The sequence below is a fragment of the Miscanthus floridulus genome, chromosome 11, assembly GCF_019320115.1.
Source record: "Miscanthus floridulus cultivar M001 chromosome 11, ASM1932011v1, whole genome shotgun sequence".
Taxonomy (NCBI): Eukaryota; Viridiplantae; Streptophyta; class Magnoliopsida; order Poales; family Poaceae; genus Miscanthus; species Miscanthus floridulus.
This window is the reverse complement of record NC_089590.1, coordinates 97,265,154-97,289,344: the sequence shown is the minus strand read 5'-3', so window position 1 is coordinate 97,289,344 and position 24,191 is coordinate 97,265,154. Positions and strand designations below refer to the sequence as shown.

The 24,191-nt window shown below is 42.9% G+C and overlaps 3 protein-coding genes across 5 annotated transcripts; 2 read left to right on the top strand and 1 right to left on the bottom strand.

The window, feature by feature from the left end:
* Positions 1-2,402: 2,402 nt before the first annotated feature.
* Positions 2,403-8,899, bottom strand: LOC136494113 (probable protein arginine N-methyltransferase 6.1). Of its 3 annotated transcripts, none has more exons than XR_010768513.1 (14): positions 8,527-8,899; positions 8,303-8,368; positions 8,143-8,211; positions 7,607-7,642; positions 7,075-7,140; positions 6,422-6,490; positions 6,255-6,332; positions 5,894-5,972; positions 5,679-5,773; positions 5,460-5,544; positions 3,860-4,038; positions 3,641-3,759; positions 2,641-3,004; positions 2,429-2,560 (listed from the first exon to the last, which is right to left on the bottom strand). XR_010768513.1 is itself a non-coding variant. In XM_066490260.1 (13 exons), exons 1-13 carry the CDS (start codon positions 8,707-8,709, stop codon positions 2,962-2,964), a joined length of 1,167 nt encoding a protein of 388 aa, XP_066346357.1. In that variant the 5' UTR covers positions 8,710-8,899; the 3' UTR covers positions 2,403-2,961. The 3 variants fall into 3 exon arrangements, 1 of the variants encoding a protein (XP_066346357.1); XR_010768514.1 differs by having other exon boundaries at positions 2,530-2,545; XM_066490260.1 differs by having other exon boundaries at positions 2,403-3,004.
* Positions 8,900-12,085: 3,186 nt separating this feature from the next.
* LOC136494112 (transcription factor SRM1-like) lies at positions 12,086-15,605 on the top strand. Its single transcript, XM_066490259.1, has 2 exons — positions 12,086-12,731; positions 14,954-15,605. Exons 1-2 carry the CDS (start codon positions 12,322-12,324, stop codon positions 15,453-15,455), a joined length of 912 nt encoding a protein of 303 aa, XP_066346356.1. The 5' UTR covers positions 12,086-12,321; the 3' UTR covers positions 15,456-15,605.
* Positions 15,606-15,661: 56 nt separating this feature from the next.
* Positions 15,662-17,744, top strand: LOC136492514 (WD repeat-containing protein DWA2-like). Its single transcript, XM_066488504.1, has 6 exons — positions 15,662-15,782; positions 16,537-16,679; positions 16,931-17,095; positions 17,180-17,263; positions 17,392-17,524; positions 17,629-17,744. Exons 2-6 carry the CDS (start codon positions 16,539-16,541, stop codon positions 17,742-17,744), a joined length of 639 nt encoding a protein of 212 aa, XP_066344601.1. The 5' UTR covers positions 15,662-15,782; positions 16,537-16,538.
* Positions 17,745-24,191: the final 6,447 nt, after the last annotated feature.

Sequence of the window (24,191 nt, the reverse complement as noted above, 5' to 3'; positions counted from 1 at the left end):
AGAGCTTGACAACTAGTTTGCGGTAAAGTAATGAGAGTGAGCAATTTGTTTATACCGCCGTGTCAAGGAAGGAGTCAATCAATCACAAGAATGAATACCAATGAAGACCAATCACCTCAGAATCAAATGATGAACACAATGATTTTTACCGAGGTTCACTTGCTTGCCGGCAAGCTACTCCTCGTTGTGACGATTCACTCACTTGGAGGTTCACGAGCTAATTGGCATCACACGCCAAACCCTCAATAGGGTGCCGCATAACCAATACAAGATGAGTATCACACAAGCCATGAGCAATTCACTATAGTACCTTTTGGCTCTCCGCCGGGGAAAGGTCAAGAACCCCTCACAATCACCACGATCGGAGCTGGAGACAATCACCATCCTCCGCTCGACGATCCTCGTTGCTCCAAGACGTCTAGGTGGCGACAACCACCAAGAGTAACAAGCGAATCCTGCAGCGAAGCACGAACACCAAGTGCCTCTAGATGCAAACACTCAAGCAATGCACTTGGATTCTCTCCCAATCTCACAAAGATGACGAATCAATGATGGAGATGAGTGGGAGGGCTTTGGCTAAGCTCACAAGGTTGCTATGTCAATGTAAATGGCCAAGAGAGTGAGCTTGAGCCAGCTATGGGGCTTAAATAGAAGCCCCCACGAGATAGAGCCGTTGTACCCCTTCACTGGGCACAACACGGGGTGACCGGACGCTGGACCTCAGCGTTCGGTCATGCGATGCGTGCCACGTGTCCCCTCTCTTCAAATGTTGATCGCCCAATCTCAACGGTCAAGTGATGACCGGACGCTGAACCCCAGCGTCTGGTTGTTTCCAGTAAGCATCCAGAGACGACTTTTCACGACCGGACGCGTCCGGTCATGCTTGACCAGACACAGCCAGCGTCCGGTCAGTCACCTTCAACACTGTGTGTTGCCACGTCAGCAGGACCGGATGCAGGCTTCCAGCGTCCGGTCAGTTTGTGACTCAGCGTCCGGTCAGAGACCGACGTTGCGCGCCCTCTGCTGCCACTGACTGGACGCGCCGGTCCAACCGAGACTAGCGTCCAGTCACTTACAGTGACCTCCGTCTTTTCTGCCTAGGGCGCCGGTGGCACCGTCGGACTGTCCGCACTCTACGGGCGAACACTCCGCCGGTGAAGTTCCTAACCCTTACTCAAATGTGCCAACTACCAAGTGTATCACCTTGTGCACATGTGTTAGCATATTTTCATAAACGTTTTCAAGGGTGTTAGCACTCCACTAGATCCTAAATGCATATGCAATGAGTTAGAGCATCTAGTGGCACTTTGATAACCGCATTTCGATACGAATTTCACCCCTCTTAATAGTACGGCTATCGATCCTAAATGTGATCACACTCACTAAGTGTCTCGATCACCAAAATAAAATGACTCCTACCATTTATACCTTTGCCTTGAGCCTTTTGTTTTTCTCTTTCTTCTTTTCAAGTCCAAGCGCTTGATCATCACCATGGCATCACCATCATCATGTTATGATCTTCATTTGTTTTGCCACTTGGAATGTGCTACCTATGTCATGATCACTCGATAAACTAGGTTAGCACTTAGGGTTCCATCAATTTACCAAAATCAAACTAAAGCTTTCAGCCGTGTTGCGTGGCCGCGGAGGGCGGACTGGATCGGGAGAGCAGGGAGCGGGCGGTGGTGTTGCGGAGGGGAGGGGGAGAGAAGGTGGGAGAGGCGGCGGCGGGTTGGGTGCGCGTATGGGGAAGGGAGGGAGCGTGATTGGAGGGGGGTGGAGCGTGATTTGAGGGGAGGGGAGGGAGCGGGCGGTGGGGGATGCGGTATCGCACGGACGAGAAGGAGGAGCGACCTCAAAAAAAAGTCGCACGAAAAAATAATCTTACTTTTGTTCTTCTTAGTTGTAGGAGAAAGGTCCTGGCAAGAACATATATCATATAGTTGAGACGTTGAGTTCAGCATTTGACCTGCACGCACCTGCTCACCAGTGTGTGTAGGCAGTAGCCATACCACTGAGATGCCTGTCCAGCACCATGATCGGTGTCGTGCGCCTGCACTGAAACCGTGGGTGATGGTCTCTGCATAGAGCGGAAAATGAACATGTTCGCTTTGTGCATCGCTGCGATGGGATGTCATGAACACGTTCACTTGGCCTGTGGAAGGAGCCAAGGCTGCGATGCAATGAACATGTTTCACTTGGCTTGTGCAACAGTGCCAGGGACCAATAATGCGGCTTCAGGATATGTATGACCCCCACATTTCTCCCTTAGCATTATATGAATGTTTCAACCGAAACATATTGGAAAAACATCATAAAGTAAGGCCAGTTTCAGCCACATGCAAGGTTCCATTTTTCAAAGCAATCTGGAACCGCAATGGCGACATGTACGCCTGCTATTTTCTGCTAACATCATACACACCAAATCTGTGTTTTACTGCAGCAAAAAGGAGCGGTAAGAGATTCACTTGACAGACAAACTTGACTTCCAATTGGAGAACACCATCAACAAAGTCTCGCCTTTCTGCAGGCTTTTCCACCATGACTAAAGTACAATCCTCTCAACAAAGAAAAGGCTCAATCATCAATGTCTCAGCAGTTAAAAGTATCATTTTTGGTAGACGAGGAAAAACTGGTTACCTCAGTTTATCCCACCATTTTCTACTTTATCCTTCCCTCAACTCATCCCAAACTCCTAGACAGGGAGACTGAGGCATGATCACAGCGTTCGGATGCAAAATCAACTACCAGTCTATATACTCTACAGAATAAGACGAAGTGCAATTACTGAAATCCTGCCCTCATATTAGACGAAAAAATTGCATAAATAGTACAAACTCTCCGCTTCCATTAAAGAAATCTGAAATCCTGTCTTCAGCTCCTCACTGCCAATGCCCTTTTGCAAGTTGTATGATCTTTGGCAGGGAACTCCAGCCACTATAAAAGTATAAAAACACCAGTTCATCGCATGGCGCAGTCCTTCACCAATGTCTGTCCTCCTGTGCTGTTGGACCAAGACAAGAGCATAAGGAAGTGAAGCAAGAGTTCTGATTGATCTATAACCAAGATACAAAGGTTATGTGCAGATTATTCATATCTTAATGCAAAACTAGTGTTAAAAAGTGTGATATCAATATACAGTGCAGCACAAGTGGTGTGAATGCCAAACTTGATAGTAGCAAACTTCTTCACGTCCTCTATCACACATGACAGCTAGCAAATTGCTAGATTGATGCATGGACATTTTGGATCATCGTGGTTCATTCTGAGGACTTCGACCTATCCTGTTCCCAAACTAAACCATACATGTGGCATGAACGACTGGAAGGACTTACCGATTGACTTTTCCTATGTCCCAAAACATTGGAGCTTCCTAAACATGCATGAATGCTCCATGGATTAGGCAGCTTATGTCACTGTTCATCCTTGCAACTCTATGCCTATATGGAATGCTAGACTGGCAATAGACAACTTCGGAACAGGATACATGCTACTCATTGTGATAAACCACACCCAAACTGTATCCATGATAAAAAAAAATCAGACAGCGACAGTTTTACTGAGCAACTATTGCTATAAACAACATTCAAGCAGCAGCATAACTTGGATGGAACTACCGAAGTATGACAGAGGAACTTACGTGCACTCTAGATGAATATTCAGAAAACGTGGGTTCTCCTCGCTCTGGGATACTGTTACAGAACCTTCTATAATTTGATCCTGCTTCACCTCTATAGGATCTGGGAAATACAAAATAGTCTGCAGAAGATGACCCAAGATCAATATTATTACTCTAAAAGAACAAGAAAACTGAAATAAGTTCTTTCGTGATGGAAAAGGCCATTATTACAAATCAAACCTGTTGCCAATGGGTTGGCTCATCCTCTGGGGCTGTGGACAAAACTGTATCTTCTGATGATCGTCTCCTTTTCTTCTGAATAATCTCAAGTGGATCCAAATTGGAAGGAAAATTATGAGAGGACTCTGCAGGCCCATTGAACTCCACCTCAAACCAGAAACCAAAGCCATGAATAGGAGCTTCACACAGGCAAAACAGAAATTTTAGACTTCTTATTCAGGAACTTATATAAGACATTTATCATGTGAATTTAGTAGAAAAATAATAATCCTAGACTCCACATATTTTTGCAAGTAGAGTAAACAAGTACAACTGCAAACTTTAGATTGAACTGAAAGAAACAATTAATGATCATAAGAAAAAGGGAGAAATGGAAGGGCAGGCCTGGTGCGGTGGTGAGAGCTGTCTCACTGAGTCACCAGGTCACGGGTTCGAAGCAGCCTCTCCGCAGATTTTATGGGGGGAAGGCTTGCCTCGGTTTTTCGCTTCCCCATACCCTACTCATGTGGGAGTCTCCGGCACTGGGTCTGCCCCCTTTTTTTAAGAAAAAGGGAGAAATGGTGCCATCTCAATTTCCTGTATAGATCAATTCTAGTTCTTTTGTCTATGGTTAACAATCAGACATCGGTTGGTACAAATTTAAGTATTATTTTACTTAAAAGATAGATTAAGAAATTGTGCATCTACTCGGCACAAGCTTATAAGAATGCTACGTAAATAAAGGCATAGCAGAAGGTTGCTGATGTCTCCTATAGTTTATTTAAGTCTTAGATGAAGGAGGATGCAAATAAACGGTCTACAAAATGATATGGAAATTAATCTATTCAACTTTAACAACTGCTGTCATTGTAGGACCGAATATGGTGAGAACGGACCAAGTAACATAATAAAAATAGCAGACAGAAATTAGGCTTTAAATGAGTTGACAGCATAACATATAGTGCATAGAGACTAACTAATTTAGTATAATTAATGAGCAAATAGTGTTTGTAATAGGTGTTAACTCAACTAATGGCAAAATACCATTGCCAACATAGAACAAACTAAGAGTGGGGCATGGGAAAACTATCACCAATCGTAGTATGATAAAGATCAACCCACATTTTTTGTTTCGCAGCTAAAGTCATAAGTGATAACAAATATCGTTACCAAACAGTTGACATTGTATGAGTTTTACCTATGGTTGAACTTGATATTTACAGAAAAGCAGTTTAAACAGAATCTAAAAGCATGCTACAGCTGAGTAGTCGACAAACCAGCTTAGTTCCCTATATATAATAGTTGAAAAACCTACATTAGTGAAATAATCCTGCACCGCCCATTAAGTGAACCATCTTAATTCTCTTTAAGGGATTTGCCAAATTGGCCAATATTGCTCCTAAAAGCCCGTCATAGAAAGGAGCACGTGTGAACGTCGATATAGTAGTTTCAAAAATAGAAAAGATGCTGTGTATTACAAGGATTCATGTCATTCAGCATTAGGTAACATATCACAGTCCTTGAAAAAAAAAACAGATAGTATCATACTATAATACAGAGAAGTTAACATAGCAAGTTCAGAACACAGGATAGAGATTATGATTGAAGTCACAGAATTCACCTAACATCATTGACGAAACTTTGTATTTCGTGGTGATAGATTTGAATTCCTCAGCTGTAAAATTATAGCAATCGATGTGCTTGAACTGTACACAGTGTGCACCCCAGGGCATAAAGAATGGGACAAATGCAATTAGAGTTCAATCACAAAAGGCTGTAATGAGTAAATATGATTATTGCTCGACATTTTATGATTCAGAAAAGCTTTCCCAAGACTCACCACAGCTGGCCAACTTATAACATTCTCTCCGCCAATTGTTTCAATGGAAGGTTCCTCAGATGTAAACTTTTTGGCAAGTGGCACAAGAGCAGACACTGCAGCAGAAAAGGTTTATGATCAAAATATAGCATCAGAAGCCACCATACAAGATCTGAGTATCTGACAGTACCCACAATGCATACTGAAACTCTAGAATAGATAGGGCAGTAGCTTACTGTTTATGCCATAGACATCACGCCAGAAATCAACACTGCCTTCGTATCTCTCGGGATTTGTTATGGGAGCCATGAAGAGCTATGGGAAAGGATCATGGACAAGTATTCAGCTTTGGGCAATGATATATCATAAACCATTGGTTCTCATTCCATAAAATGGTAAATCAAGATTTTGAGCCAGAAACCATCAATGGCTCACATCACATGATATGGCCCTTATATTTGAAACATTTAGTATTTAGAGTTATCAGAGATATTAGTTCTGCCTATGTAAACTAAAAACTAGTAAATGACTTGTACAAGCAAATAGATGAGGTACGTCATGTAAAAGCAGTGTAACATTTTTGTGTGCTAATTATACCGTAGCATGAGAAGGAAGAATAAGACCCCCAGGCTTAAGCCACTTATCTCTTGCAAATAGGACGCTTGGCAGCATACTCTACAGGGAAAAAAACAGAAGAATTTAGAACTGATAAAAGTAAGAGAACATTGAAATGCAATGAAAAGAAACAGCATTGAAATATAAACCTCATAGAGAAGCATATAGCCCATCCATTCTGATATTATCACATCAACCTTCTCCTCAAGGTTGACATCCTACACTGCCAGTTCAACAGCAACGAAAATATAATGCAGATCAAAAGCAAAAGTGTATGGAATAAAAAACATAAATGCATTTATACAATAGTGGTATTAATGAAGAAGAGCAAAAGTGTATGGAATAAAAAACTAAATGCATTTAGACAATAGTGGTCGGACCCTTGGCGCAGTGGTAAAGCTGCTGCCTTGTGACCATGAGGTCACGGGTACAAGTCCTGGAAATAGCCTCTTGCAGAAATGCAGGGAAAGGCTGCGTACAAAAGACCCAAGTGGTCGGACCCTTCCCCTGACCCTGCGCAAGCAGGAGCTACGTGCACTGGGGCTGCCCTTTTTTTATTTAGACAATAGTGGTATTAATGAAGAAGAGATTACGCCATACCAATATACAGAATAGAAAAGCTTGTTAAAGCATGAAAAAGCAATATGCTCACTCCAAATGCAGATAACAACAATTAAACGTAATAGAAAAACTTGTTCTAAACATGAAAAAACAACAATGCCAAGTTACCAACACGACATCACATATTGAAGAATGCAATCAGCAATAATAATTGAGAATAAACATAAAATGGTAACCTCACCTCAACACGTCCATGGATGACCACAACCTGATCAGTTAGGTTGTTTGCTTTTACAATTTCACGAGCCTGCAAAGGAATTTAATCATTTTTTAATATGGAAATAATATTACATTTCTAGAACAACCACCTTAAATTGGGCCATTTTAGACATATTAACGACAAACAACTTAACACCAAGTAGGTACAATATCAAATGCAGAAAACTACCTCCAAAAGGTGTCATACTATATGCAGTGATCAATATGTTATTCATACCCATGCTCTCAACTCCCATATACGTGCCTGATTATATGAACTGGTAAATGATCATTCAAGGACCTCTTGACAAATTTAACTAAATGCTACTACCAAGTATGTAACTTTCCAAACATGTATTTGTCAACTGAAACTATGTTCACATAGTGGATAACTAACCAAATTGGATACCACAATGAGAACAGTATAAACATAAATTATAGACGTCCACAATAGAGAAAAAGAAATAAAGCATACAAGTTGACATTAGAACATATATTCAGAAGTGACATATTACCTGAACAGCAATTTCACTAGCTTCAATAGCATACACCTGAAAGAGTATACAAAGAGGGAGGGGGATAAAATCAATGCTAGTGTGCCAAATTAATGGGTTAGTGAAAACAAATCATTGCTAGATACAACATTCGCAACTCTTATCAATATTTTTAGTTACCCTAGATTCCTGCCACTATAATCAGGACAAACAGAAAAACAGAACTAGTATGCTAAAAAGGAACAGAACACATACACTTAAACTGTTTCTACCTTTCCGATAGCACAAACAAAATATAAGCCGTATTTTACAACTTTTAGTACTTTCAGTTAGAACATACAATTGAATTAAGCTGCTAATTTGCAAGCAAAACTAAGTGTAAACTACATTTGGACCAAATACATTGTAAGCTGTACAATAGAATTTGAAATGTTAACTTCTATGTTCCTTCAACTGATACAGAGTGCAATGTCAAATTCCTTCTACATTATCTAAGCAACCTGAAGTAAATAACTACCAATGAGCAGTTGTTGCCACAAAACATTCTCATAGCTTACTCGCTTTGCACCAGCACGAGCACAGAACACAGAGAGTATTCCAGTCCCACACCCGACATCCAGCACGACCTGCAATATGTCAGAACCCGACACTAAATTTAGATCTCTGAAAAAAATGTGAAGCACTTGGTACATCCTCGGTTTGGCTAGCAGTTTTCACCTTCCCCTCGATAAATTTCTGGTGGCGCATGATCGCTGTGTGGTAAGCATCAGTCCTGACGCGGTCCTGCCAAAAGGAAAACGTCAACAGACGCCATTTCACCGAATCACTGCTCGGATTCAAAACGCGGCGCCCACGGAGTCGACAGGCTGCGCTACTTAGGGTTTATTAGGAGGGGTTTAGGGTACGCAGCTGCGGATGTGAGCATAGGCGCAGCGGCTTACCTTGATCATAGCCTCGTGGATGCCGAGATGGGAGTAAGACTGGAAGTAGATGCGGTCGTGCTCCTCCAGCGGAGCCGCCGCCCCTACCCCCGCTGCCGCGGAATCTCCTGAGGCGCCGGCGGCGGAGAGGCGCGGGCGGCGCCGCCCTAGGGCGGAGTGGCCGTTGAGGTGCGACGGCAGCATGGCGAAATGGTGAGGAGGGCGGAGAGGCGAGGGAGATTGGAGTGGAGATTTCTGAGCGGAATCGGAACGTGCTCTCGGCTCTGCTCTCCTCAACGGTCCCGGGGGCTCCGGGCGTTCGGCTCCCTGCGCCGAAGGCCGAACTTGATTAGCTTTGCCTTGCCGGGTGGTTTTCCGGATTTCGGAGGCAGGCTTTTTGGGTGACGAATTGAAATCCACGTCACCCAATAACGATTACTATACAAATATATGAGGGTTTCATGATGAATCTAATAATGCCTACTTAGCATAGCATGATAAATATTAGTATTTTTATGTAAATTTGATCAAACTGGATAAGCTTTGACGTTGCATTATTCTATGATTCCATTCTTTTTAGATAGAGGAAGTACACATCAACCAGTTTAATACGTAGTTTCTAAATAAATCTAATAGTAATCAAACTTGTGTTATAATCATTTAGGTATTGATGATTGAGTTGGAAGTGTTTAACTTAGGTGGGCCAATGTTTGAGAAAGTTGTTTTTGGTGCACACCAATTTCATTAGTGGTTTGGTAGAGAACGAATTAGCGAATAAGCTAAAAAATAAACAAATATAAATCATTTGTTTAAAAATTATTGACGATAACGGGAAATAAGTCTTATCATAGAAAGTATATAAAACTACCATATACAGAAATGGTAAGAAATACATCTTTAATGGCTACTTGGAAGATGAAATGGAGACCGAGACATCGATGGTCAACACGGGACATGCTTCTCTCTCCTCACGTAAAAAAAAAAAGAGGGAGGAACAACCCACGACTCTCTCATATACAGACACGCGCGGTGAAACCTCTCATTTGGCTAAAAAGTTGAAATCCACACCACTTGGTATGTTTGTAGTGTGATTTTAATAGATAACCTTATTACTTGTTTTTATGTTAAACATGACACGACTATTAGAGAGGGCAACTGATGACGGCAATATCGTTTGCTTATATTTCTTTTCAATTACATGTTTTATATAATTTTGTATTTTTGTTAGGTTTGTTTTAACTTGTTTTACTTTATAAGTTTTCCATGTTGTTTTGAGTTTGGTAAGAACAAGTGTGATAGGAACTTTAGCTTTTCTCGTGCTATGAAAAAACATTTATATTTTCCTATTGCTTTGACGTTATAGTGTTATTGAAAAGTATAGGATGAAACAAGATGTGCTGTTAGTTAATATTGAGTTAAAAGAGATAAAACCCTTCAAGGAATCAAACGAAGCACATTACTTTAGCTAATACACCAGTTAACAACGCAACATGATCTCACTTGATTGGGATTGATATATGTCTCTACCAACACTCCCATACCAGAGTCACCATCAGATTATATTGAATTATACAAAACTAAGGCAACAAGATCATAATTCAGTCCACTCATAACGTGTCCGGTTAGTAGTTTTTGTCTCCCTAACTGAAACCTACTTATTTATGTGTTTGCGTATGTTTCTTATTATCTCTTATTTGTTCTCTTATGTTGCTTATTCAGTAGCATGGTAGTAATAGCAAAGTCTAGATTTATATCAATATATTATTAGAGGGGGTTTGGGCAGCACTAACATATTTGCTATATGTAATTACCAAGCGACACTAGAACAACTTATCTTAGATCTATACTGCGATTGATAGGTGCTACCGGTTGATGATCAAACTACTAGACAAATTTATACCACGATTAAGTCTCACATACTATTGAGTTGATTCTATAAGTTCATTGTGTCGTTCATAACATCGATAGCAAACTAGGCTTGTATCATTATCTCCATTATCTAGGAAAAAGTCTATTTAAATATTGACGCTCATTTTATGATTGGCTACATATAAAACTCGGTATTATAGTTATAGTGCTAGTTTTTTATGATTGTGTTTGCCCCATGACTTGCTAAGCTAGTCTAGTGGGAACTTGCCGCAACCAGATTAGCTGAGGACAACGGATCACGGCTGCAGATATGATGGAAAATCAAATCATGTCATAAAAAAGGTAAGAAAACGTAGAGGAATTTGTTGGTAAAGCTCAATGATTAGTGGCCGATGAAGCGATGGAGACCAGTTAACCGGCTCCAACCATCCAACGCACGCCAGCGGTTCCGTGTCCGGAGCCAGGACACGGGCGGCAGCGGCGCCCACGGCCAGCACGCACGCCGCCATGCCTCCTCCCTCCTTCCACACAGAACACAAGGGGGGAGGGTGGCCGAGGCCGAGGCCGACAGCCCCCGTGTCTCTCTCGCGCAGACGCGGCCGCGTGGTTAAACAAAAAGAGAAAATTAGTTGCGTAACATTCAAAGATCACCCTAAAATACCACTGAAAGTTTGTGGTTTCATAAAATACTACTGAAAAATTAAACCGTGAACTGAAAGTAGCATTCTGTTAAAATAAAGTCACGAGAGTGACGAAAGCCTTCGTCGCCCCCGTACGTGTTGTCGCGGATGCTCGCCGCGAACAGGAAAGGCTCCTGCGGCACCCCTCCACCACGTGCAGCGCCTATAGGTTGTGCTTGCGCACGTCCTTGCCAGATAGGACTATAGGAGCACGCGCCAGGACGTAGGCTTGTAGAACCGCTGCACCAGCGCTAGTAGGTTCCCGCGGTCGGAAGCACGCGTCTAACGGCAGGTTCCGACGGCCAGAAGCAGCGCATCGCCTTTCGCCACCGCCGGACCATGGCCCTGTCGGTGGCTTGGACGAGACCGACGAGGCACCGAGGATGACGCAGCTACCGAGGGTGGAGCCGAAGTCGGCCTTCCACTTTAGGAGCACGCCATCGTCAGTGCCAGCTCGATGTGGAGGCGCTGCAGTTGAGCGGAGCACCTCCGAGCGCGAGTGGTGGACTGGTGGAAGACGTCCGTGATGGGCGCGGGCAGTGGCTCAGAGCGTCAGGAGACGCCCGTCGTGGCAGGGGACAGGATCTGGCCGAGCGCTTGGCGATGCCGCCAACCAGGACGCGTGCGATGTGCACGAACGCGCCGCGCCCGCAGCTAGCGCCTGGTGCGGCGGGGAGCCCGGTACAGCGGAGGAGGAGGGCGGCGGGTCGTCGGGATGACGCAGTCGACGCGGTCGACGCGGACAAAGACGGAGTCGACGAGCAGCACGAGCGCGTGGAAGCGCGCGCGAGATGAGGGCGCAGCTGCCGAGCGCCTTGATGTCGCCGATGCCGTTGAGGACGTCCCGCTGCAGGGCCCTCCTCCTCCTTTTCCATCCCACACAGATTACAGGCACATGGATATGAATGCTATTTTCAGTTTACAATTTAATCTTTTGATGATATTTTATGAGAACGTAAGCTTTGGTATTTTACGGAGACAGTGATATTTCGGTGCTACCGCCAATTTTCTCAACCAAAAATATCCCCCGCGGTTAACAGCTCACCACCTCGCCGGTAGATCTCCCCTGCCTTCCTTTCTCGAAGCCCCCAATTTATTCCCTTCCCCGTAATCCCGCAGCCTTGCCGAAGCCAAATTGGTACTCCTCTTATCTCGCCGCGCCGCCGCCGCTCCATTTCCGCTCTCCCCCAAAACCTCGAAATCCTACTCGCGGGATTCCGCGGGGGCCGCCGCTTGCTTAGGGTTCATCCACTACGGTTTACACCCCATGGCCGTGGAGGAGGCGAGCAGCAGCGGCTGCGGCGGCGGTGGGGAGGAGGGGTGCGGGGCGTGGACCCGCGAGCAGGAGAAGGCGTTCGAGAACGCGGTGGCGACGACGATGGGCGGGGAGGAGGACGGGGACGCGAGGTGGGAGAAGCTAGCGGAGGCCGTCGAGGGGAAGACGCCGGAGGAGGTCAGGCGGCACTACGAGCTGCTGGTGGAGGACGTCGACGGCATCGAGTCGGGCCGCGTGCCGCTTCCGACGTACGCGGCTGACGGCGCCGCCGAGGAAGGGGGTGGCGGCGGCGGCGGGAAGAAGGGAGGTGGGGGAGGAGGGACCCACGGGGACAAGGGGTCGGCGAAGTCGGCCGAGCAGGAGCGCAGGAAGGGCATCGCCTGGACAGAGGACGAGCACAGGTTGACTTCTACTTCCAGCTTTGATTCTCCATAATTGCAGTGATGCTTGATAATTGGTTGCTGAATTGCCTGTGTTTCCTCGTAGGGGAAAGCTGGTACTATGTTGAACGTTACTGTTTTATTGGGGATTATGTTAATTTATTATTCTGCATAGCTGTCATAGTTTTTTAAATTATTTGTTTAGGTAGTTTACCTGATGCTCTTGGCAGTGAAACTGGGTGGAGTACTGCCTACTGGGTAGGGCACTGGGTATGCGTACACCGCACCTTGTATGTCCGGTAACTAGGTTTAGGCTGTTTCCTCCTGCATGAATGTTTATTGGTTGGGCTGGTGACGCACACGAGTAGGGTCAAATTACATTTCAGCAGGTGCATTCCATGCCTTAGGAGCTAGAATCCTACAACCTTATTTTGGGTTTATGTTCATTTATTTGTGCCCTTGTCGTATTCCGTTGGTGACTTGGATATACGTTACTTAGATAGTTAGCCGTTGCTGCTAAATGGCTAAGCTGGGTGCCCTGAGGAGTGTCTGTCCGTTTGTGCGATTTGGCGGTTCTGGTATGTGTGTCATGATTCTTTCAGCTGTTATTCACCTATTGGTGGATTAGAATTGGTGCATGCTCTGTTGGGTGGCCTGGAGATTTTGAATTCTGTTATTTAGATAGTCAATTTCTGTTGTTCAACATGTAAGCTCATTGCAGGGACGAGTGTCGGTTTGTGCGTTTTGGCAGTTTTGGTATGTTGTGCATGATTCTTTTCAGCTGGCATTCCCCTCTGGGTGGATTAGATAATATACTGTGAGCTCTGTTTGCCTGACTCAACGCTTGCAATTATTGTAATCTATACATTGATAGTTTGCTGAATAAGTGTACTGTATTATATTGGAATTACGTCCTCTGTATGTACTGGTTTTAATTGTATAGGTGATGGATGATACTAGTGGCACTTTGTTTTTTTTTTTTTTTTACTTCTGCATTAAAATCAGTGTTTCCAAACATTGGTTGTAATTTACATAAGCATCAAAGTTTTCGACAACAAAAGCATATTGGATACATCTATCTTGTTCCAGTGCACTATTTTCTTTTGGGGACCAAACTGTCCTCCTACATTTGCTAAATGAACTTTAATAAACTAGTCGCCCATGATATAATTATAAATTATTGTGCCAGACGACCAATGAAAGGAAAAGTCAAGTACAATATAGCTCTTATTTTTCCTCTACCTGACTTGCTTTTAAAAAGTTTGAAATTAGGTGTTTCTGCTATATGCATGATTTCATGCTTTTTGGTATATACTCCTGTTTTCTTCCCTCTGTTTTTGATTGCTGTTCTTACCGCCTTCTGATATTTGCTATGTGGCACCTTTTAGAGAATGCTCTATTCAGTATTAACTTGCTAAGTTTGAAGTTATCGTGCATTCATATGTGCGTGTAGTGGTGTTGGTGCTATAGGCACCTTTTACAAGTAGTCCTGTTTTTATGTACGACCCCATTGTCGTCGGCTTGTTGATAGTATTTCTGTTAGGTAGATGATAAATTCAATTCAATATACCTCGTTTTGTGTGAGTGATAAAGATGACATTTGTGTGAGCAAGGGTGACAGAAAAAAGAGCAAAAGATGGGTTCCTTTTTCTCAAACAAAAAAGATGGGTCCAACACTTGTGATTTTAATGGTTAAATGACTGAAATTGCATCTGAATGTAATTAGCTTGTTGAGCCAATGTCATAAGGTGAAAATACATACTGCTAATGATTAAGCAGAAGCATTGGGTGGAAGTAGTCGTAGTAAATAGTAGTTACGTTAAAAAACAAATGGCTTGAGAATGCAGCTATTTCCCAAGTATCTGATATCATGCATAAAGTTAAAGAGATGTTTTTATCACTGACATGGGCACACCATCAAGTATTATGTTTCAAGAACAATTCAAGTGGCGACATATCATAGATGACACATTCAGCTTTCTTTTTCCTCCTGAAATCTCAATGTTCTAGGTGACTATATTTAACATAAGTAACTTGTATATTCTTTTTCCTCCTGAAATCTCAATGTTCTAGGTGACTATTTAACATAAGTAACTTGTATACAAGAGTTGAATAATTTATTTGAACCATTGCTTCTTTCTTCTGGAGACTGGAAATACAGTATAACTTACTCTCAAAAGCTTCATCCACCCAGAGTTTGTATTGCTATTGGAATACTCTTTAACTTGATTTTGATTTTGCAGATTGTTTCTCCTTGGACTTGAAAAGTATGGAAAAGGTGACTGGCGGAGCATCTCACGGAACTTTGTGATCTCAAGGACACCAACTCAAGTAGCTAGTCATGCACAGAAGTACTTTATCCGTCTGAACTCAATGAACAGAGAGAGGCGGCGATCAAGTATACATGACATCACCAGTGTGACCAATGGAGATGCATCAACTGCACAGGGTCCAATCACAGGTCAAACAAATGGTCAGGCTGCAAATCCTGGGAAACCATCTAAGCAATCCCCACAGCCAGTGAATACACCCCCAGGCGTTGATGCTTATGGCACAACAATTGGACAGCCAGTTGGTGGCCCCCTTGTCTCAGCTGTTGGAACTCCCGTTACACTACCTGTTTCTGCTCCACCTCATCTGGCCTATAGCATGCATGCCCCGGTACCGGGAGCCGTAGTGCCTGGTGCTCCCGTAAACATTGCTCTGATGCCCTATCCAATGCCACCCCCATCATCTCATGGGTGAGGGACACATTTCAAATGCTGCGTGGCGTCTAAACAAAGCCCATAATCTCCCTATATCAGCGTTTAGCGGGTGTGCTGCCATGTCTCAATAAAGCAATACCAATAAACCCTTGTACATTACAAACTGTTGTTACATGTTGCATTGAGGACATTGCAGATTATGTACTTTGTGTTGCATGCAAACTATTTCATCTACACCTGCTCCAAAATCCAAGTGTTTCAGGACTGGTGCTGCCAAGTGTCTTGGTGTGGCAGCGTTTCAGCCTGGATGGAGCTTGCGCTTCAGACAGTATCTGTGATTTGTAACTGTATACCAGCTGCAACAAGAGTAAGATACACCCCCTGTTTCTCATGTCCATTTTACCAAACTGTGTAGCTAGTTAAGTATTGGTAGAGCATCTCCAAGAGTCTCTGTAAAAAAGATCTCTAAAAACTAGGATTTAGAGGATCTTCAAAATAGATAACCCTAAAAAAAAACTATAATACCCCCAACAGCCTCTCCATAAATTAAGTCAATTCTCTGTTCATTCCCTATATCTGTTGCTTGGGACAACGCCGTTCGTTCTTCTCGTGCGCCTCGTTCTGAGCCTTGGTGCGTGCCGCCTCCGTCGCCACCATCGCCTCGCAGCCACCTACGGCTCTGCTCTGAAGAAATTGGTGAAGGTTTCTTGAGGCTGAGCCCTTGTTTAGTTCGCGAAAAGTTTTCCCAAAAAGTGCTACAGTACCTATCACATCGAATCTTGCGATATATGCATGGAGCATTAAATGTAGATGAAAAAAAACTAATTGTACAGTTTGGTTGGAAATTGCGAGACGAACGTTTTGAGTCTAATTAGTTCATAATTGAACACTAATTTCCAAATAAAAACGAAAGTGCTACAGTATCCAAATTTCCAACTTTTCACGAACTAAGGGCTGAGAAGATGGCGATGGGTAAAGCCAGAAGTTCAGCAGTCAAAAGATTTAACCTGGGAAACACATCCGATTTTTTTTTTGTTGATTATCACGTGTTCCTTTTTGCCAACTCGAAATGCAAGGCTCATACCACACCTTACTGAAGCCTGTAAATCCTACCTGGACAGCAATGTACATGAAGCAGCACAAGGAGAGCTTGGATTGCCCCGCACATTGCCGTCGTGCTGCTTGGGCGCTTTTCGCCATCTCTGGCCGCTTCCACGAGGTGGAGGCCTCGCTGCCCCGTTCTTGGTCCACGCACCTCGCAGAGGTAAGGATGAAAACGGAAACAAAATATCCTGAACCGAACCGTATCGTTTTCTACATTTGACTCGAGCAGATTCGTATTTTTGGACAAAATACGGAATACTAAATTCGAATTCGAAATATGGAATACTAAATTCGAAATCGGATCGAATTCGGTTTAGGCTTTGTTCGATCTATTTTTACTTTTCTACGATTTATTCGGAGTGTTCCGTATTCTAAATTCGGTTCGAACTGAATTTGGTCCGGCACGCAAAGGTGCTTCGTCTGAAGGAGTGTGGAAGGCCGAAGGCGGCTGCCTGCTCCGCGCGGTCTCTTCCGTCTCGGAGCGAGCGATCAGTGGCGTCGCCGCGCGGATCCGAAGCGCGTGCGAGAATGCAGGGCGGATCCAGCGGCATCGTCTACGGCGGCCTCAAGTACCAGGCAAGCAAGCAGCAGCAGCAGCGCCTGCTGGAACCTTCTAGAACAACTTGTCTTAACCTCTTCCTCCTTTCTCTGCTCTTGCAGGCGCGGTGTATCGCCGACGTGCGCGCGGACGCCGGCTCGGCCACCTTCCTCGCCGGCACCCTCAGCCTCAAGGAGGAGAACGAGGTGCATGTCTCGCGGCCATGAAGGCGCGTCGCGTCTGGTGGGATTGCGATTCGAGTAGTCCTTTTCTGTCAGGGGAAATGACGTGGGATTTGATTTGGATCTCGATTCCTCTGAGTGCGTCCAAGTAGGTGCACCTAATCCGGCTTTCGCCGGCGGAGAGCGAGCTGGTGTGCGATGGCCTCTTCTACCACCCCAACGAGATCTGGGACCTCAAATCATGCCCCTTCGATCACAGGGTCTTCTCCACAGTCTACACGTCTGGTAAAGAACGGAAAAGTTGCCTATCTGTTCGTGAACATTGCAATTTGCAAATCTATAGTGTGTGATTTTCTTATAATTTGAAAAAGTCGTGATGTGAATGCCAGGTGAGGGCTACGGTGCGTCAGTTTGGAAAATCCCAGAGGTTAATGGGCAATCAAACTCACCTCAACTTGAGCAACTCTTTGAGCTTAGTGGGCATACGGGCAAGACTAGACGGTGAACTCCTGGTTCTGTTGATTTTTGGTTGCTCTAGAGTTGTGAACTTTATGTATTTGGTCATGCACTTGTTTAATGCTATGCACTGTGGGTCGGTATTTCGTATTGAATTTTCGCATACCGACCGTGTTCGACATAATTTCGCTCGAATTGGTTCGTTTCCGAAATTCTAGATATTCTGTAAGTTCGTGTTCGTTTTCGTGTCCGGCTTATCCGCTTTCGCTTTCACTTTCGTATTTCAAATGTAAAAGTAAAAAACGGTTGAGGAGCTTTTCGAACGAGTTCGACCGTTTTCATCCTTAGCAGCAGGGTACCAGAGCTTAGCCCGCACCGCCGTGTCGCTGCTCGGGGACGTCCCACGCCAGCGTGCGTGGCGCGTCATACGCCGTCTTTGTCACCGCCGAGCCCACCATCGGAGTCCACCACTTCTTGGTGCAAGATTCAAGCTCCTCCTGGTTGTCATCCTCGGCGTCCTCTCCGCCATAGCTGTGAACATCGGATGACGGCGCGCGGGGGGCAAAGGCCCAGGTACTCGCGCCGCACGCGTGGGACGCGCGAGGTACGCGCAGGTAGCGGATGGCGAGCGGGTGCCCGCTCGCTTTCTCTAGCGACCGAGAAAGCCGGGATAGAAGACCCGGGATTTGAGACTGTTGGACGTGTTTTATCGTTCAGAAACTCAAAATCGGATTTTAGCGTGTGCCTGCTCTTTCATTTCTGACATCGGTAGCCTTGCTTTGGTGGGAATTTAAATGAGGTAACATATCAGTAAATAAAAATAATGATGTGACATTTACAGTTGGAATTTTGTTCCTATTTAAATGAGGTGACATGTTAGCGAAAATAATGACAAGGTATAGGAACAGGATTTACAAGAGGAAATGAGTTGTGTTTGTGTCTAGATGAAAGTAATAGCGCACACCATTTCCATTACATTAGAAACTAAGTGAAACTTTTGTTTCATTCCCATGTGTTGGAAACTGAGTGAAAGTCTACTAGAAACATTTCATTTCCTAACACCAGGCAACAAATAAATGCGTAGACCTATGAAATTGTGCGTTGTAGGTCTTATAGTTTTTTTTTCAATCACCCATTCCTCACTCTTAGAAACTGTATAATCAAATCTAGCACTCGAAATGGCCTTATGGGTTGTATGGTAAAACATTATTTAAAGTATACTTCTTTCGTCCTAAAGACATTATATAGGATAAGATTTAATCAAACCTTTAAAACTATAAAAATAAATAACTTTTAAATTATTTAGTTGAAAACAAGCAAGCTACATTTGTAGGATTATATTGAAAAACCATAAATTTCATAAATTTGAATAATTCTAAAAATGATATTATAGAACAAGTTAGTGGATTTTTAAACATTTGCAAAAAAAAAGTAGACATAGATGTGAAGCATTTTTCTTAAAAAAAGATGTTCTAAAAAATTAGTGGTTAAAATTTTGTATAAGGCAGTTTTTATTTAATTCCAAACATATTATATCGAAATGATATAAAGTCTTGAGAAGAACTCCGCCTACATATAACCAATGAACAAATAGAAGAACCAACACATTCCAATGGCTATAAATCCATAGATAAAATCATCACTGATGTGTTTAAAAAAAACTGGCTAGATGTCCCAACAGTTATGAGATTGCCACAACCAAACCCTAGTGATTATGAACGATAAACCAAGCGTGTGGCCAATGAATAATTGAGTAAACAACCTATGTAGGAGAACTATATTTCTTTCTTTTTTATAAAACAATGTCATTTCTATTTAACCATAATGACCAACGAGTAGTAGCCTCTCCTAACAAAAAGACCATGCAAAAGTCAAATGTGATAAGTATTTTGAAGGAGAAAGTATAAAATTCAATTTCTCTAAGCAGGCAGAGAGAGTAGAAGACATGTGCTTTGAACAGGGAGTATTTTGCCCATTGTGGAAATATTGAAAAAAAACATTGATCCACTACCCCACACAAAAAGAACTAATTGTTTCCCGCTCTTAGACGCACAATTACTCAATGTTTTTCTATAACTCGTGACTACTAAATGTTAACAACTGAATTTAGTACCTAAGTGAGTTCTTAAGCATGTCTTTAGTCTAGAGATAAAATGAGATGGAATGGTTCCATATCCTTGATTTTTGAGATGGGACCTTCCCGACTAGGGTTTGGTTGAAGGGGATAGAACCATATAGTTTTTGCATTCATCAAAATGCTATTTTTTTTCAAAATCAAACAGTGAAATATGTTTAATCCTAGCATTTTCATGCTTGACGGTTAGATTGATGCTTCTAATGGTCATCTAGTCTAACTTCAACCAGCTTGACCAATCAAACTAGCCACACCAGTGTCTGGCGGTTAGACAACAAGCTCTCGTGGTTCTATCGCCAAGCCATCTCGAGACCTATAACACTCCTATCCCGGATGGTCCCACATGTTAGACATACATTGCATCCAGCAGAACCTCAGCTCGCCACTCCCTCCCATCCCCCTCTCACTAGCTAATACTCTCACTCTAAGAAAGTGGAGAATGAAGAAGACCTACGAGAGCACCACCACCCTAGCGATCTTCCTCCCTACACTCACTATGTAAGGGGATTAGGATCATAACCATAATCCTAAGATCCCTCCTTGTATCTCTATAAGTTTGGCAAGAACAAAGGCAAGCTCTACACAAGCACCCCTATATACCAACCTAGGGCCCTAGAGCAAGCTTACTCACTTCATGGTAGACCTTATCTACTTTGAATCCTTCCTAATATGAAGTTGAAACCCTTTATCAGAGCTCTTGAAAAGGATAGCCATGGATAAACTAGATTTTAGTTAGCCCCTTGTTTGAGAAATGTGTGTGGTTAGATGCCCTCTAGACGTTCCTCACTACATGTAGAAACCAACCACCACCTTAACAATCCGTTGGCTAATTCGTTCTCGGTAATCCTAGGATAGAACATCGGCCACATCATAGTGCTTGATGGTTTGACCTACAGGCTCCATAGTAGTTAGTTGTAGGAGACTAACTCAACATGGCAGTCATAGTTCTAGATCACTAACCTTTGTCTAGTGATGGTTAGACCGACCTCCGTCCTTGGTCAGATCGACCCAACCATGGTCAAACCTTTCCACACCATGTTCAAACATATGTGTAACCCTTGTGCTTTAAACACCTCTCAAGTCGGTTAATAACATGTTACAATTGCACACCTATATTAACTCTACTCCGAAACATGTGTTCAAGCATGTTTCATATGCAATCCTATCATTGTTATTACTAATTTATCCTATGCACCGGTATGGTGACTGAAGCGATTGCAAAGGTGAACATCGACCTTGAGCCAATCCCATGGAGGTGCAATATTCTAGAAAAAACCCTATGCATCTTGATTATTTTTTAGAATGAGTAATAGTGCTATGTTGCTATTACTTATGCATGATCGAACTTACCTAATACAGTCAATGATTTATAAACCCACTTGTATGCATGATCTTCCTTGTTATATTGTTCACCATGGACCTTCAAGTATGTTTGATTAGTTATGATGCGAAATGCTTATCCGTGCTTTCAGATGTAGCTTCACGTGTCATGCCATCTATCACACTCACACCTAAGTTAACACTAACACAAATATGTTTGCGGTGGAATATGTAGTCAACTTTGATTTAGCACGTGCGAGCCCGTGAAACTAATAAATTATTTTTTGTCTTACAGTGCACTAAAACTATAGATCTACTATATCTCTAATGTTAATCACATATCTTTTCTTTAACATTAATTACATATCTTTTTTGTTACAATGCATTATGAAGCAGGGTTGTTTAAAATTATAGGTGTTAATAATGTGTATGTGTACTCAAGTGTATAACATTAAATTAAATTTGGCAAAGTAATTGCATGTGTCGACATGTATAATATATTTTTAATAAAGCATATATGATTTTCAATATCGCTAGAATCATAATTATGCGATTCGATTTTATACGAAACGATCACAAAGCAAAAGAACAACATCCTAGCTAAGATATCTGCGAGTCAAAATTTGCTTGAGATATTAAGGAATTCTAAGGAGCAATGAAAAGGTATATACCACTACTGCAAACCAGTCACCTAAGCGAAAGGTGTGGAGAAAAGGTCTAGACATGAGGTCAATAACATTAGAAAATCATAAACATATAACATGGAAGTATTAAGGTGCTATGAAATGGTGCTTCTATGTTGGTTAATGTTCTTCATAGTGCGAAATGTCATTTCATAAGAGCCTCATTAGCACCTCAGGTTGTGGGTTCTGACTCCTCGTAGCAGCGAATATTTCAGAATTTAATGGCATTGTGCTTTCAGTGGTAGGCGACGTTCCCGTCAACAATGAGGCGCGTGTGGTGACTTCGTTAATCTCGCTGATTTGTCGGCCCAGTCTTCGAAGATACTTATAGGGGTGAATGTGCGTGCGTTGTGAGCATGTGTTGTACTGTGTAATTCTAAAAAATATCTACATTATATTGAGCGATGTATGTTCAAAGATGCATCTCATTCTCTCCTTCCAAATATACATTACCCCAGACCTGGACATCACTGTCGGTTCAAAAACCCCCTTCACTGCCGGATTTTGAACCGACAGTGGCATACTGGCAGTGATGGGGGGTTGACATCACTGTCGGTTCTTAAAAACCGACACTGATCTATAGGCAACAATGTCGGTTTCTGGCTCCACTCGACAGTGTCTAGTTGAACAACACTGCCGGTTTGTAGTCCCAACAGACAGTGATGGTTGCATCAAGAGTGTCGGTTCTTGGCTCAAGCCAACAGTGTTGAGCAAGCCAACACTGTCGGTTCATGGCTCAAGCCGGCAGTGTTGAGGAAGACAACACTATCGGTTTGTTGATAACTGGCAATGATGGTTACGACAACACTGCCGGTTCATTGGTAACCGGCAGTGATGGTCCATTCGTATTTTATTATTTTATAATTGATTTTAATTTATATTTATTCGTGGAATTGGGTTTCACTTTATATACGCTATGTAGACGATAGGTCCATCAATATTAAACATTACAAATGTTACGGTTACAGTTTAAATGTTCTTATTCAGATCTCGATCCCTCAACATAAAAAAGAAATGTTCTCGGACTTCACATATTGTGCAATGCTTCTCGGACTTCTTACAATAATCTGGCGAGCCACTCTAGGCCATACTAGTCCTTATACTTCACGGATTGTGCAATGGAAAATACTCCATATTTTTCCAATACCTCGACTAAGATGAATTTTGCGAGCTCCGATTGCAGTGCGATGATCTCCATGTCTAACAGCCTTTGGTGGTTATATTTCTTGTGCTGTCGTTCAAAAAAGATGATATCCAAAGAAGAACAATAAATCATTTTGTTGAATTATTAACAAACATAAATGAAATAGAGATTATACACACCAACTTATCGGCTTCTTCCGATTTGCCGCCGATGTAGCGAAGCATTGCCCACATTACATAAAACCCGCATTCATTGTTTCCTGCCGGCTGTGATAGGTACTTCCCCTCCATTTCGACAATCTTGAATGGGACCGGTGTCCCACCGATATGTCTTCTTCGGACACTGAGCAACATTAAGGGAGAAACATTAGAAAGCGGTATGTGTGATTAGAAAATAATATATTATTAGGATCGCTTACTAATTCAGCACTGCCACCAGTGCATCCAGATGATGAAATAGTTTTTTCTTCGAGTCCCACACATCGATCAGATTTTTGGCAAGATTGACACAAATGAAGACGAAATGGTTGTTGCAATCATAGAATCCTAATTATCGAATAATCTTAACAAAAAAAAGAAGCATAAAATTAAAAGCCGAGAACACATACTCGTAGTTGTAGGCTAGAAGTATGTGGGTTTTCTTCTTCATCGTGAATTCATCAAAAACAGCAATCAATCTCTGTTTTTTGTCTTCCACGTCACATACATGGAGGCCGAGATATGTCCTCTCATTGACTCGCAAGGGGTCCAAGAAGCCTATGTAATCCCATTTGCTTTTGGAATGCAAAGTTTTGCTATACACCTACATAAAATCATGAGAAGTGCTCAAAAGTTAACAATTTGTGTCTCGAGAGAGTAGTTAATTGTAATATCATGCGTGTATGGTACTTACATAGTCCACATCGTCAACATTTGAACATCGAGAGAGCGTTTCTGGTATGGCTGGAACGAGCACTCCCACTCGACATCAAACTTCTCTTCTTCAGGATAATGGAAAATATGTGGCGAACAGATAATAACCTCAAAACCAAAGTCGTCCGTCTCTATTGCTTGAGCCATGTAATATTCATGTAACTGGCGCATATATGTTGTCAGATTTTTATACTTATGACCGGGAATCAAAAGATTGCCCCTTTCATACTTCATTGCCGGTGTTCCCGTCCCGTGTACATCATAATAGATGTTCGCGGCCTCTTCCATGGTTAATCCTGGGTTG